At 32.1% G+C, this 15190-nt stretch overlaps 1 protein-coding gene across 5 annotated transcripts in view; it reads right to left on the bottom strand.

Moving 5' to 3' along the window:
* Nucleotides 1–14310, bottom strand: part of thw (thawb) — a 47603-nt gene extending 33293 nt beyond the window's left edge. For 2 of the 5 annotated variants that reach the window (XM_070106842.1, XM_070106851.1), the window contains exons 1-2: nt 13811–14096; nt 11383–11578 (exon numbers count right to left, since the gene is read on the bottom strand). In XM_070106842.1, coding sequence (XP_069962943.1) covers nt 11383–11398 — 16 coding nt within the window. In that variant the 5' untranslated portion in view covers nt 11399–11578; nt 13811–14096. Of the gene's footprint in view, nt 1–11382; nt 11579–13810; nt 14097–14158 lie in introns of those variants that run through there. The other 3 variants (XM_036373637.2, XM_036373636.2, XM_070106846.1) reach the window with 3 other exon arrangements.
* Nucleotides 14311–15190: the final 880 nt, after the last annotated feature.

Raw genomic sequence — 15190 nt, 5'->3', positions numbered from 1 at the left:
AAAGCTAAAGGTTTGTGAATTTTCTAAAAAATCTTATTATTTACTAAGATATTTTTTGAAAAGTTGGATGCTATTAAATCCTTGAAGAGTGTTGGCGATCTTTACTATATATAATGTTACATATGAGTATATAATGTTACAACTCTAGCATACTTTTGCTCAAGAATTTTGCATTTCAATCGTCCAAATTATATCAGGGCCGAGCTAAAGAACAGATATCTCTGCAGCAACCTAATCTTAATGTACATTTAAAGAATAAGTAGTCAAATCAGCAAATGAAGAATTACTCAAATACAACTTCAGTAAATAAAAAAAAAAATGAATGCGAATTATATTATTCTTATTCTTATTGCCGTCCTCGCTGATTGTTAGTGCTACTAATTATGTTTTAACTCACAGGCGAAGACTCCACTCTGCCACAGCCTTCAGCCAGTGCGAATGTGCCATCATTAAATACTTTAATATAAAATAAAACACTAACGCTGCTTTAATGCAAGCTTCATTAGCACTTCATTCAAAAACCAAAAACAAAAAACATATGTGCCAATTGGCCTCCACACCACATTTTTCATGCGATCTTCACATGACAATCAATAATTCTTTCAGTTGGATATTGAAAACATTATTTTTTTATATTTTATTTGCATTTAATATTTGTTTCTTATTTCTGTTTTCGCTTAAATTTTGCCTTCATTTCAATTGGCTTCTCGGCATCAACTAATTTGACATTTGACCGCAGCTGATAATCGCAGCTGCTTCAGCAACTCCAATTACTGTCAGCTCAACGCTCAGCACTCCACTGAAAATGAAAAATTCACTACCTTTAGCATTGCTAAAACCATTTTTCATTTTTGTGCAAGAATCTGCTTTTTAAAAAGCGCCAGCATTCAGCTCTTACGTTCTGTTATTTAGTTTATGCCAGCACTTTTCAAGCTCACAGGCGACTTTTGTATAGCGCTGCATTCGCTACATCGGTGTAGGCATACGTGTACGACTCTGTATTGTTGTTTTTTATTTTAAATTCCTTCATACTACTAAATTTACTAGCGTTACCTTCGACTGGCTGAGAAGATGAGTTTATATCTGGTATTTTATATGTTGGGAAAAATAATAGAAAATGTGCAGAGGAATTGAAGCGTTTGAAATGATTTGTGTCGGTCAAACCAAAGTCAAATCAAGGTGAGTAATAAATAAATCGTGATGAAGAGCATCAGGTAGCTGATTTGTGTGATGGGAAATTGCAACAATAAAGCGGGAGTAGTCACGGATATAATGTGTTATGCAATACATACGAAACGCATGTTATTTTTTAAAGATACTATAAGCAATGAGCATTTGATTAAATGAATAAATTTTTAAAGTTTATATAACATTTCTTAAAAATTAAAAAAAAATATATATATATATCTATATATGTATAATAATAACCATTCTTCTTCCATAAAGTTGCACTGAAAATAGAAAAGAAATTACTTTACATATTTATCATATTTTACAAGCTAAGCATATTATTAATTAAATTTTTTCTTAGTTGCAAAAGTATGTATCAGTATTGATGTAAATTTATTTTTGCTGTAATTGTAATCCATAAATTTCAACCATTACGATTACTTTAATTGGAATACATAATTTTGATTCTGTTTAACCGGGCGCTTAGAATTATGAATGATGAATTCAAGAATTATGTATTACAAGAACACTTAAATTTTATATGATTACTATTACTTAAATTGTAATCATAAATATAATCATTTTGAGTATAATATAATAAATGAGTTACAGTTACAATATGATTACAGTAGTCGGAACGATTAGATTATGTGACTACATACAATGAAATTATCTTTTGTTTAACTTTGCTTATCTATTATCACAATTCCCACTTCAATGAGTGTAAGTTGTTCTAAATAACTGTTAAGAAGATGACTACAACACAACAATCAAAGCAAACAAAATTGAATTGAAGCTTAATTTTCCTTTGGCCTTTCTTTAGTGCAAGTAACAAGTTTGCAAAATTTGATGGAAATCGAAATATTTTTATATATGCATTTTGTTTATCATAGAAACTTACATACTTCTCCTGTAAGTTTACCTCTTTGAGTCAAAGATATCGGCGCTGCCACAATAGAGTTAAACACCAGTCATTTCCCACAACAGCCAATTGTAGCTTATTTCGCACCACAGCCCCTCACCAACTCCTGAAATCCTATTGCGAGACGACCTTATTGGAGGCATCTAACGCGGCTCTAACCAACAGGTTGTGACGCACTTGCAATACAGCATAACAAAAAAGAGCAAAAACAACACTAACAACAGCAACTGAAGATGCCACATTAACCGTGTAGTTGCAGACAAACAACAATAACAAAACGCTCATCCGCCTCGCATTACAGCGATCAATGTTTTGCCTGATTAATGAAGTGTAAATAACGATCGAGCCGATGACTAACTAACGGAGCGATGCAATCATGTGGGCGCTGGGAAACAAGGTGAGCTGGCGGTTTGTGTTTGTATGTCATTATTGATGGTTTTGCCGTTGACTTTTGTGTCGATTTCAACACTTGTTTTTTTGCCGCATACTTAGTTTTTATTTATTTCATTAATATTTTTTATTTTTTTTTCTTGTTTTTTGGGCACACGATTTGCCATTGGATGTTCGTTTCATTGCTCACGCGAATGCGTGATGTTTTTGTTGTCCATCTATTTGTTTTTTGTTTGCGTTATTATCATGTCAATTGTTTGTTTATTTACTCATGTTGTTCTTGTAGGTGATTTTATTTCAGCCAAGTGGCGCAGCTGAGATGTTCACATGCGGTATTCGTTAGTAGGAAAAAGTTATATGGCGTTTTTGCGCACCGCTTGTGGTGCGTTGTAGCAGACGCAACGAAAACACTGTGCCATGTCCGTGTGGGGGCGTGCCTTTCTTAGCATTTTTGCAATTCCACCCGCAAGGTTTACAATTTCTCTTTGTTTTCCTGTGGAATTGTTGGATATGAGTTTTCACTTATTGTTTTTGGTTTTGAGTTTAATACAAAACGCCTTTGCTTTACTTTGTTGAATGAGTTGTGGGAAAATTTATTGGATATAAGGTCTATTTGCGCCTATTCATTGCTGAGTGACCTATTTTCATTGCAATCGGTTAATGCACATGCGCACATGTCTCTGTGATGGATTTATTTATTTAAAGGTGAATAATTTTGGTTATTTGAGTATAAGCGTAGTGTTTTTTTTTATTATTGGCAGGAAGAATGAGTAAAAATAAGTTCTGGTTTTGGCTCTGACCTATTCTATCTAACTAAGTTGTAAACATTCTGCGAATATAACGTTATGCCTAAAAGGCTTTCCACCATATATTAAAATTATGATTGGCAAATTTTGTATTCTTGTAGATCCTGCTATAAATGCCGAAGATTTCGCGTCGGATTTTTTTTTGTTTCTTACACTATCAAATATACTGCTATTATTATACAATACTAAGTACATAAAAACATATTCAATAAATTTTCGCAATATATATTTGTAATACTTATTAAAAAAATTAATCTAGTAATATTATAATAGAGTAATATTACTAGATATATATATATATATATATATATATATGTAATAAATCAGGATGACAAGATGAAGTGACTGTCTGTCCATCTGTCCATGCAAGCCATAACTTGATAAAAAATTAAGATATTGTGATGAAACTATTCCTTTTTACCCAATGGAGGTTGTTAATGCAGGCGGGAGTAATTGGATAACTGCCACGTTCAAAAAACGCCATTAAATGAAAACCTTTAAAACTATTTTTCCAACATCTGATGGGTTTTCCCCGGATTTAATCGTTGGAAATTGCAAAAGTATCAAACGTTCGGTTACACCCATATTTAGCCCTTCCTTACTTGTTATATGGTATATAATTTAGATAATGGAGAGTTTTGTTTTCAAATTTGTTAATATTATATTTGACCATTCTATCATCAGGAAAATATGTCAATTTAATTGCATGAAGATGCTTTACAGACTGATCAATATTTTCAATATAAAGTCAGTCATAGACACTGAGGTCCTCTTATCGGATGTTAGGGATTTGAAAAGATTTAGTCCGATTTCAAAACTATTATATTTTTGCAATATATTGCTGTAGTATACAAAATTTTATTATGCCGGCACACAGTTATCTACTATTTTCTGTATAAGAATACGGAATGTAACTAGTATATAGGAAACTCGGATTTTGTTGCCCAGCGTGATTAAATGCAAATTTTATGTGAGTAGAAAAAGTGTCCATAATCTTAAAATATTTATTTAATATGAATGTTTGTTAAAATATTTAATTATGTTGCTTGTGTTTTAAAGCAAATAATTGAAAATTATTTCGTTGTTTTATAAGCACCGTCAACAGGCAATAATCGTATAAATTGCCTTCTTTCAATAAACTTAATTATCAATACTCATTAGGGCTTGTAATTCCAACACAATGTTCAAGCAAAGATTTCGGCAACGCGAAGAGACTCTTTGCTAATTTGTCTGTCTTCGATGCATTCTATGCCGCTTTATTCGACTATATAAAAGACTTAAGCAACGAACTCGACTAGGCACCAGAGGCGTCAGTTGCCACAAAAGTGTAGTTGTGCATAAAGCGGCGCAGCGATTACAATGTGTATACAACAACAAAAATCGCCAAATTTTACGCAAATGATTTGAAAACAAAGACAGCAACAAAAACAATAATAACATAAGAAAAAGCATTCAAATTGCCGAAATTGCTAAAGTAAATACAAAAACAAAAAGAAAATTTGCGATTATACGGTATGTAGACATACAGATACGTATAAGTGAGCTTGTGTGAAATTTGCTTGATGACGCTATGTTACAACCACTTCCCAGCCGGCGGCAACAACAAAATGCATGTTGTGGCGTGGTAACAACATTGAGCCGCAGTATAAAAATAGGTAAATAGATTTGCGCTGAGATTCTACGCCATAAAAATAATAACAACAACAATGTAAAAATATTCTAAAAACGTTGCTGCAGGGCAACTCGGTAGATTTACAATTTTCAGGCGTGAGCCAGCTCTAAGGTGGCAATCCGCAAAGAGGCTGTTTGCCTTATGCTACGCTTTGCTATTTTTGTTTTTGCGTTTTGTTGCCACGACTCAGCCACAATAAACAAAATATGCGCAGCCGGAATTTCCGCCGCAAGTTGCGTTGCGGCATTGTTGGAGTTCTTCTATGTTTTTATAGTGCACAGCTTTGCTTGCGCTATAGTTTTTTGATTTTTGCGATTTTTATTTCACATTTTTTTTTTAATCGTTCCATTTTGTTAGCATTTGCTTTGTTCCGGCAATTTTAAACTGACTTTTATGTGCGGCGTTGCAACAAATTCGTAAATAATAAAATACAATGAATACGGCTGACGTTATTCACAGTTTTTCACCAAAAATGTGAGACCAACGTTTTAAGAATCTGATACATCATTAAGTACTTATTTTACTTATTTGAAAATTTTAAGAAGTTGAAAATATAAACATTTACATTGAATTTAGAAATGTGTCACATTATGCTTCAGATTTGTTCGGGTAATACTTTTTTGAATATTTTCCCATGTTCCCTTATGTTTTATTTTTTGTGACGTTTTTGTAGTGTCTGCAATACTTTGACCTCATGGATCATGAAACAATCGGCTTTATCGAAAAACAGGGTAAGAGACTTAGACTTTCTTTTGTTTTTCATTCACTCGCTTGATTCTTACTTTTATGGTTTCAAAATTGACTTTAAATTACATTTTCAATTTATTTATTTGAATTAAACTGTTGTTGGTATTTTGTTTTGTTTAGCTTTTTTTTAGTTTTGATCTGCTTTTGATAAAATATTGTTTCCTATATTCTAGAAAAGTAAATGTAAATTATATAGAAAAGAATAACGGCAAATGTTAGAACGAAAAGAAGAAGAGAATTAAGATTAGAATATACTGAAACACTGAGCTAGTGATAAAGGCAGACATACTCAAAGATGAAATGAACTCAATACCCTTAAATTAACATATCTAGCCCGATTATACCGAAATTAATCTTAGCAGTCACCATATCGAGTCACCACATCTAGAACTCCAAACTGCAAACGTCTATACCTAATTTCCTTTAACCCCAAACCCACATATTTGACTAAGCATACTATTTGAATAACTAACCCGAAATCCTTAAGAGCCTTTAAAAATTATCAACAGTTAAGTCGATTGTGCCATGTCCATCTGTCCGTCCCTCTGTCCGTCTGTATATATATACGCCAACTAGTCTCTGTTTTCGCTCACGTCCTTTTCTCCCTAAGAAGCTTTTTCTGAACCACCGCTATCGGACTAATATAGCATATAGCTGTCATACAAACTGAACGATCGGAATGAAGTCCTTATATGGCAAACTTTTTCATTTGACAATCACCAAAGAAATTACTTGGATCGGACCACTATAGCATATATCTTCCATATAAACTGAACGATTCTCGTAAGGAATATTTTTAAAGGGTATTATAGATTCGATGCAACCGAAGTTAATATTTCTTCTTGTTTTTGAGGTAATGTTTGACTATATGCAATTTATTAATGGAAAAAACTGTGAAACATTTGAATGGCTGCTCAACATTTATGCACCGAAATTGAGTAAAGTTAGAGGAAAATATGTAGGATTTGGAAAATGGGTATGATTGTTCAATATTCAGCAAATCGTTAATATTAAATGAGTTTTATTAGTCAAAATTAGTAATGGTACTAATCTATCCATAGTCGATAATATTGATTTATGATGATATTGTTTTACTTACGTCACTATGGGTGCTGACCATAGTTACTGTTTTTAATAGCGAGCTATTATTAATAGATTTTGTGAGCGTGAATCGATAATGTATTATAAATATATCGATAGACAATATTTGGATCTCGAGTCTATAGAGATTTCAATGCAATTTGCGGCACAGTTGGAACTCATTGAATATGAGTCATTGCGTCACTTTTGTGTTATTTCATGATATATAAAATATTAAAAAAAAACTTTTTTTATTCACATTATTTTTTATGGTGATGTCAGAAAAAATATATATATGCACTAATAGAAGATTTGAGGTAAAAAAAATTAAGAGGTAAAAAAGAATTACAGAATTTTTTTCGAAAGCATTGAGATTTGAGTTTCATTCATAAATATTTGAATTGAAATAAAATTTGGAAATTTTATACAACAAAACTTCGCATATTTGCGAAAATATAACAGTAAAATATTTTTTAATATAACATTACAACATACATTATAATTTTTTTTTTTGCTTGCCGCTGAAAATTAATTCATTAAAGTACTTATCTGCACGTTTCGAAATAAATATTTCCCTTCAACGCTATTTCTTAATGCAATACACACACTTTTCCCACAAATTAAAAATTTTCTAGACGCGAAGTTTCTCAAAAAATTTAATTTATTCACGCTTTTGCATAATTGAGAGTATTTGCATAAAGCACTTAGCTTCTTTTCTTTATAATTATTAGTTGCGTTGATTAAATTTATGGCGCTTGGGTTTCCACCGAGAAATAATAAAAATTCCATAAAATTGAAAAATGCACAAAAAGATGTGAAGAGCGTTAGCTAACCGCTTAAAAAAGTTGTAGGTGAAACTAACACAGCCGCACACACACACAACACATACACGGGCAATGCCAACTTTTTACTGTTGCTACATAACGATTGTGGTAAATTTTCTGTGTCGCCAAGAGTGCCACACCAACCGAATTTGCCGCTTGCCTTCCATTAAGCACAATTTTAAGTTCATAATCTTGTATTGCTGCGGTCTTGGTGAGCATTTATTTGCTGGCGACGCGGCAACGTCTTTTTAATCTGCGCCTTTTCTGTCTATTGGCATTGCGGGGTCTCATGTTGCAAGCAATAATTGTCGGCAATGGCGGCGACTGCCGTAACCACCGCGCGCCAGCATCACTGCCAATTTATGCTGCTGGTGATGGCGGTGGGCTTCTGGTAACTGTTGATTGGCAGTCTGTGGTTTTGCAACTGTGGCACGTGTTTTTAAGCTCTCACCACCGCTAAGGAGCTCACCAACACACGTACAAAGCTAAGCATGTGTGTGTGCGTGTACTGCTATAGCGCAGAGAGTTCAAGGCCGATGCGGCCCATTTACAATTCCCAAAATTATATTATATATATGACTTAATGCTGGGTGCACTCGTTATATGCTGAAGGCGAAACAAAAGACTTAAGCAACAAACTTGATGTCATTTAGTTTGTGTAATTTTTAAAGCGGTGTTTAAAATTGTTCGGTTAATTAGATAATTAATTAAAAATACGTATGAAATATTGATTTATTTTGTTATTGTTAGTGTACTGATATAGAATCAGGTTCTCTGGTAATCCGGAAATAAAGGAAAAGTATAAAAGCTAAAGGCTATGCAAGTGATATTATATTAATTTTTAATTTGTTAAGATAATTTTTTCCAAAAACCAAAAAAAAAAACACACATAGGTTGCATCACAAAATATTCGGTATAAAACTTGCGCGAAAAACAAAAAGCATTTATGCAGTCTATGGGAGTTGGGGGTAGTATTGACTCGATTTTATCAATTTTTTTTTCAATACCACATACTATTAAAATTTACGGAACATATCGGTCAATCTGTGAGTTCTATTATTGAAATCCGGGAGAATATTTTTGTGATGACATGTCCTTGTGCCAAAAATATATACATACTTAATATACATTTTTTCGCACTTCCGGTTCACTTCTATCAGTCAATATGTAATATATCTTAATGAAATGGATGCAATACTTCCTACTTTTGATTAAAATATATACGCAAACCCCTTTATCAGTTTACCTTGCGAGATTATAAAAAGTTCGGTTAAACACAAAATTTAACGCTTCCTTTCTTGCTTTTTTTGCTGCTTTTTTACAATAATAATGTCACAACATTAATCAAAAATGTTGGTAAAATGCTGATGAGTTGGTGGAAGCCCGGCCGGAAAGATTGTGTCCATTTTGTAGTAAAATATCAATTGTGATAAGGAAAAGTTGGAAAATTTCCTCTCTGAGGCAACTACATTTAATAATTAAATTACATTTTTTTCCTTTAAAAGAATGCTAGCAGTTCAGCCAGCTTATGATATCAACAAATGTCAAATTTATTGACCAGAAGAATTCAAAGACTACGCATGCGCTCAAGAGTGCTTAGGCAATATCGATACATTACATAAATCAAAATCTAAACAAATAAATATCATAGTTGTATTGCAGTAAAATGCAGAATTTTATGACTAAAAATGAATACGTTGGCTTATAAGCTTTGAGTAACATAGTACATTCACTACGAATTGGTAACAGATTTATTATACCCTGAACAGGGTGTATTAAGTTTGCCACGAAGTTTGTAGCACCCAGAAGAAAACGTCAGAGACCTTATAATATATACATAAATGATCAGCATGATGAGCTGAATTGATTTCGCCATGTGTGTCTGTCTGTCCGTCTGTATATACGCGAACTAATACTTCAGTTTTTAAGCTATCGATCTGAAATTTTGCACCTGTTCTTTCCTCACAAAGAAGCTGCTCATTTGACGGAACGTTCGATATCGGACCACTATAGCACAGCATATATACAGCAGCCATACAATCTGAACGGTCGGAATCAAGTTTTTTTAAGGATCCTTTTGTATTTGAGAAGGGTATTATAGCTGCGTTGCAACTGAAGTTAACGTTTTTCATGTTCTAAATGAACATACGTACTATATAACCATATTTGTGTAGTTAAGTGCAACAAAAAATGAGATGTAGTGGAATTCGATTGGACAACTAAAAATAAGATCACGCAGATGCTGCAAGGTTTCTTATATTCTTTAAAGTAATAAGCAGACAATTTATGTATGCACATGTATGTCCTGTACACACATACGCATAACTGTGCAGTGACGCAACATTTAGAATGTACGGTGGCGAGCAAGTGCAAGCGCAAAGCTGCGTGTTTGGCGGCAAACGAGTCTGTCTGCGCTAACTGGCTGCTTGATCAGCAGCTTGATGGGCTACTAAGTGTGAGTGTGTGTATGTTAGTGTCATAAATGTTTACATTTGTCTAACTGTTGCTGCTGGCGTTCGTTGCTTTGTTTGCCAAACTTTACTCTTCGTGTTCAGCGATTTTTTCGCTCACAAGAGCATTGAGGATATTCTCATTTCTGCTTCTTATTTTGATGCTAGTAGTGTTTTTGTTTTTGTTGCTGGCAATAAAAGCAGCTTTTGTTGCAGCATCCAGTCATCAGCCAAATAACGTCGTAACCTTTTCACATTTGCAGTTCGCTGCAAAAATTATAATAACCATAATAACAACTACAAAGAAGTTTTGAAGGCAACAAAGTCACAAAGTTGCAGAGCTGGTTTTGTCGCTTTGGCGGGTTAAGCATTGCTATTTACAACTGTTACTGCTATTTAATGACTAGTAAGCATCAAATATTGTTGTTGTTGTTAGTACTAACGATGCATTCCCAAATTATGTGAAATTAAGAAGAATTAAGAAAGTTGTTTCCACATATTTTCTTTATGCTTATAATTTCTTTCGAGGCAATATAACAAATCATAACTCAATTTTAAAAAGTATAATAAAAAACAAGCAAAAGGTAAACTTCAGTTGCAACGAAACTAGAACACCCTTCACGAGTAAAAAGCTTTCCAGTTTGATTTTGATTGGTCACTTTGTATGACAGCTACATATACGTATGTCATAGTGACTCGATTTGAACAACCATAAAAGCAGTTGATTTCGATAATGCTAAAGCGGTTAATACAAATGAGCATCGTCATGCTGATCATTTATCATCTATACGTACTTGTATATATATTTTATAGGATCCCCGACATTTTCTGCTGGGTGTTGCAAACTTTGTGGCTTAATATACCCTGTTTAGAGTATAAAAAAAATTTTGAAACACAGAACGCGAGGATGAACTACTAGCTTGTTTAAGATGGCCCGTTAAGTGAAATAAACTGTAAAATACTTCGGCGGTGGCATGATCTGATGCAAAAAGATTGTTTTTATTTAATTGAAATAGTTTTTTCGAAGATTTTTAAAAATATTGTAACAAGGTTATGACAAAGAAGACTACAAGTCAAATGAAGTTTAGATATTTCTAAGAGTTGGTTTCTGCTTTATGGCAACATGAAGTCGCGTGAATCAAACTCTTAGTAATTACACATTTTTTTATATTTTCTACAACTTTTTTCAGCAGTTAGTGCAGTAGTTAAAACTTACACAGCGGTCATTGAGCAAAACTATATTTTTTGGTTTAGTATATTTAAATATCTATATAAGTACAAATAGATATGTATGTAATGATAAAGGGCGCTTTGAACTCACCTTTGAAAGGTCGCATTTCTGTCACTGCTAGTTGTCACTGTTGGCTTGATGTATGTATGCCGCTGTTTTTGTTGTCGGTTGTTATTGTTTTGATCTTATTGCACTCGATTTCTTTGCTTTATTTAATGCTGCACTCTTTCTCGCTGTGATATTTTTCTAAAGTTATTTTTCCTTATGTAAGTATGTATGTCTATAGCTATGTAAATGTGTGTGTTAGTCGTTCGCTAATCTTTGCTGTTGCCGTTATTTCACTGTGAATTTGATGTAATCACAGAATAATGTACAAGTTTTCTTTTCATTTTCCCTCTTCGAATGTTCAATTCAAAAGCAAAAGCCAAAAACAACTAAATAAATAATAATAACAGCAATAACAAACAGGCGAAAGACAAAAGCGTGAAGAAAAAAAAGTAAAATAAAAAAATTTTAAGGGAAACCGCCAAGATAAATATATTATATGTTATGTGGAAAGCGGCTGCGCGGCGAGTGTGCACGTTTGTTTCACATTGTCGACCGCTGTGACTTATTTCATGTTCGCTACTCCAATAAATGTTTGTATGTCTGTCGTACATCTTTTGTTGGTTTTATGTTATTAGAGTTCTCATTGGTTTTTATTATGATTTTTATTGGCTGTTTTGCTATTTTTTAGGTTTTTTTGTTTTAAAGCTTGTTTCATGCAACTTCGGTACTTTGCTAACAATTAAAACTGGTTATATTTTTGAGGCCCTTAATTACATTGTACTGAATGTCTTAGACATAAGTTTTTAATTGCATGGTTGGTTCAATTGTTTAAGGTTATATTATGCATATTGCTTGCGCTTTATAACGAATTACAAATAAAAATATATTACTGTTATTACTAGACAAAAAAAAAAGTTAATTTTTAACATTTTGCGGATATGTTGCTATTTTAAACATATTTTAAAACATGTGTACATTAAATTGCTATTTAATTAAATATAATAAATTAATTAATTTAATTGCCATATTTTTGGATATTTTAATAATTAAATGATACAAATTTTTAATATTTTTTTTTTTTAATAACCTATTATTAAATAGTTTTAATAGTTAATGCAATAAATATAAATACTATGGACAAATTTAATGAATATCGATAAAACAAACTCATCGATTTCGAAATTTCTTAGATTGTGTTATTGAAAGATTTCTTTTGTGGCTTCGTACGAGCTTATTTTGTTGATATTTTATGTTTTAAAATGAAATTTGATCAAACCCAATAAATTCGTTTCCAAAAACTTTTTATCCAATCTTGATTAACGTAAATATTGCTTCTTGAATTTTTATATTATCTAAATTTATATATTTTTTAAAATTAGAATTTAAAAAATTTTGTGCGTAGTAAATGCAGCATATGTTCTCTATTTTTTGTTGGAAAGTTCAAACGTTTATGTAAGCATTCATTTTTAAAATGAACGTAATTTTTAAACAATTTCTAATTACAAAAATTAAAAAAAAAAAAATTTAAAACAGAATTAAAACTTTAATCTCAACCAAAAAATATTATATTATATAAATTTTTTCTTTACTAGAAATTATATAATAATTTTTGAATTTTAAAAAGTTTAAGCAAATTCTAAATACCATATAATTTATAAATCGAATGCTTATAGGATATCAATAACTTTATCACAATAAATTATTTTAAGAAAAGCGTGACTACATATATTTGCTCATTTGAAATAAGTCTGAACTTTCATATTTAAAAAATAATTTAATATAAATAATTTTTTTTAAGTAATTTAATCATAACAATGTTAATATTTTTAATTATTGATTTTTAGTTAAATTTGATATTAGCTATATATTTCCAAATACTTTTAACATTTTGCTACATTTCGATCTAAGTACTTTTGTTATAAAATTTTGCGTTTCGTTCTTTTATTTTATATTGATATATATTTATATATTTAAAATTTGCTTGTAAAAACTTTCAATATTTATTTTGCCATAACTAATTTTTATTTCAAACATATAAATGTGAGCAATTTTATTGGCAAACATTTATTTTATTTGTTTTTACTTTATATGTGCATAATTTTATTTATTTCAATTTTTTTACAAGAAATATAAATTTTCTCGTTTGAAACTCCGTAAAAAATTGTTTAATATAAATATTTATCTATCACGACCGAAAGTACGAATAATGCACATTAATATTTCCAAACTTCTTGTACTTCTTTGAATTTTTTCAGACGCTGTACGTAGCTTTTTTATCCTTTCAAGACTATTGCATTGACTGTATGAATTTCTTGTCTATTTCTTTTGGTCTTAAAATAGCATCAATAATGAGATCATGTGTTTAAGGATTAGGTTTTCACAATTCTATAACTTTTTTTTAGAACTATGAAAATGTATCTTTTTGTAGCAAAATTCTGTTTTAATTTTATTTCTTTGATAAAATACCAACACTTGCAAGCAATATGATTTTTAAGTTTCCACAGCACACTTATAATTTTTGAAGTAGCAGTTTTTTATAATCAGGTTTTTAAACACCGTTAATTTGAACATTTATTTTCAAATGTTTTCTTTATTTTTTCATAAACGAACTTTGAAGTTGTTTCGAAAAATTCAAAATTTCAGCTAAGTAACCACTTTAGTAAAACGCAGTTGAGGAAGTCGTTGAGTTGAATAGATTTTCCCAAAAGATTTTACACAAAACCGTAGCCGCGGACGTTGAACACGTCTTCACACGATCGTTACCAACATTTGAATGTTTCATTTGGCAAATGTGCCGACGAACTTTACTAGTACTTACCGCCTTATTGTCGAGTCGGCGCTTCTTCAGAGACACAAAAACGAAGATGAAAAGAAGTAAGTGATGAAAAAATACGCAAACCTAAGAAAAGTTCATAGAGTACAACAAAAACATGCAGCGATTTAAGCCATAATAACAATTGGACGATGGCAGCACAAGCGACGCCGTTGAGATGCGTCGCTACAGCGAAGATGAGGCTGGCGCACCAACACAACTGCGAGCAGCCCCAACAGTGGCAGCCTCGATTGTGGGGCGGTCGAAGTTGGGTGATGCGATCACCAAACCAAAAGCAAAGCTTTGCGCTCTGAGAGTGCGAGTTTGCGCAAACCTTATGCTCATATGACAGAGGTATTGTGAATGTTTTGCGCAGCACCGAAATGAACTTCTGATTTTATAAAGCTAGCTAATTTGCATACTGATTGTATGCCGAAGCGTTTGCGCAAACTAAAGAGACTTGTACAAGCCAGATAACTAATAGATGTGGCGCTCCCACAGAAAAGCGAGTGCTCATCGTTATTAAAGCAGCGCTGCCACGATGCTATGATATTCGAAAGATTAGTACAGTTGTTGTAACGTAGCCGTTCATTTATTTCATTTCCTGTTGGTTCATTTAGTCATATCGGTCATTTTGAGGTGTTCATCGGCATTCATTCATTCATTATTCACTCACAAATCAAATCAAATCAAATCAAATCAAATCAAATCAAATCACTCAAAATCTATAAAATTCTCATTATTCTGTTTGTTTCTGTTTTCACAGAGATCACTTCTTTCAAATCGCTGCACTGCGTTCATTAGTAGAAATTCCTAAATGACAGCCAATTGAATAGATAGTTGTTTTCATCGGACAGTTTACAGTTAAATTTTACGACTCGTTCATTGAGATTTTGAAGTGCAAATGGACTGCATGCGAATTAAAATGGTGCACAATTAGTGGAAGTATTGTTCTTTCCCATCTATCAGATAAAAACTGGAATTTCGTGGAAGAAACCCCGTTTATTACGAAGCGACCACAGCTAATTGCAAATGGTC

The sequence above is a fragment of the Bactrocera oleae genome, chromosome 2 (assembly GCF_042242935.1).
Source record: "Bactrocera oleae isolate idBacOlea1 chromosome 2, idBacOlea1, whole genome shotgun sequence".
Classification (NCBI taxonomy): Eukaryota; Metazoa; Arthropoda; class Insecta; order Diptera; family Tephritidae; genus Bactrocera; species Bactrocera oleae.
The sequence above is the reverse complement of the archived record's forward strand: the minus strand, read 5'-3'. Positions and strand labels throughout refer to the sequence as shown.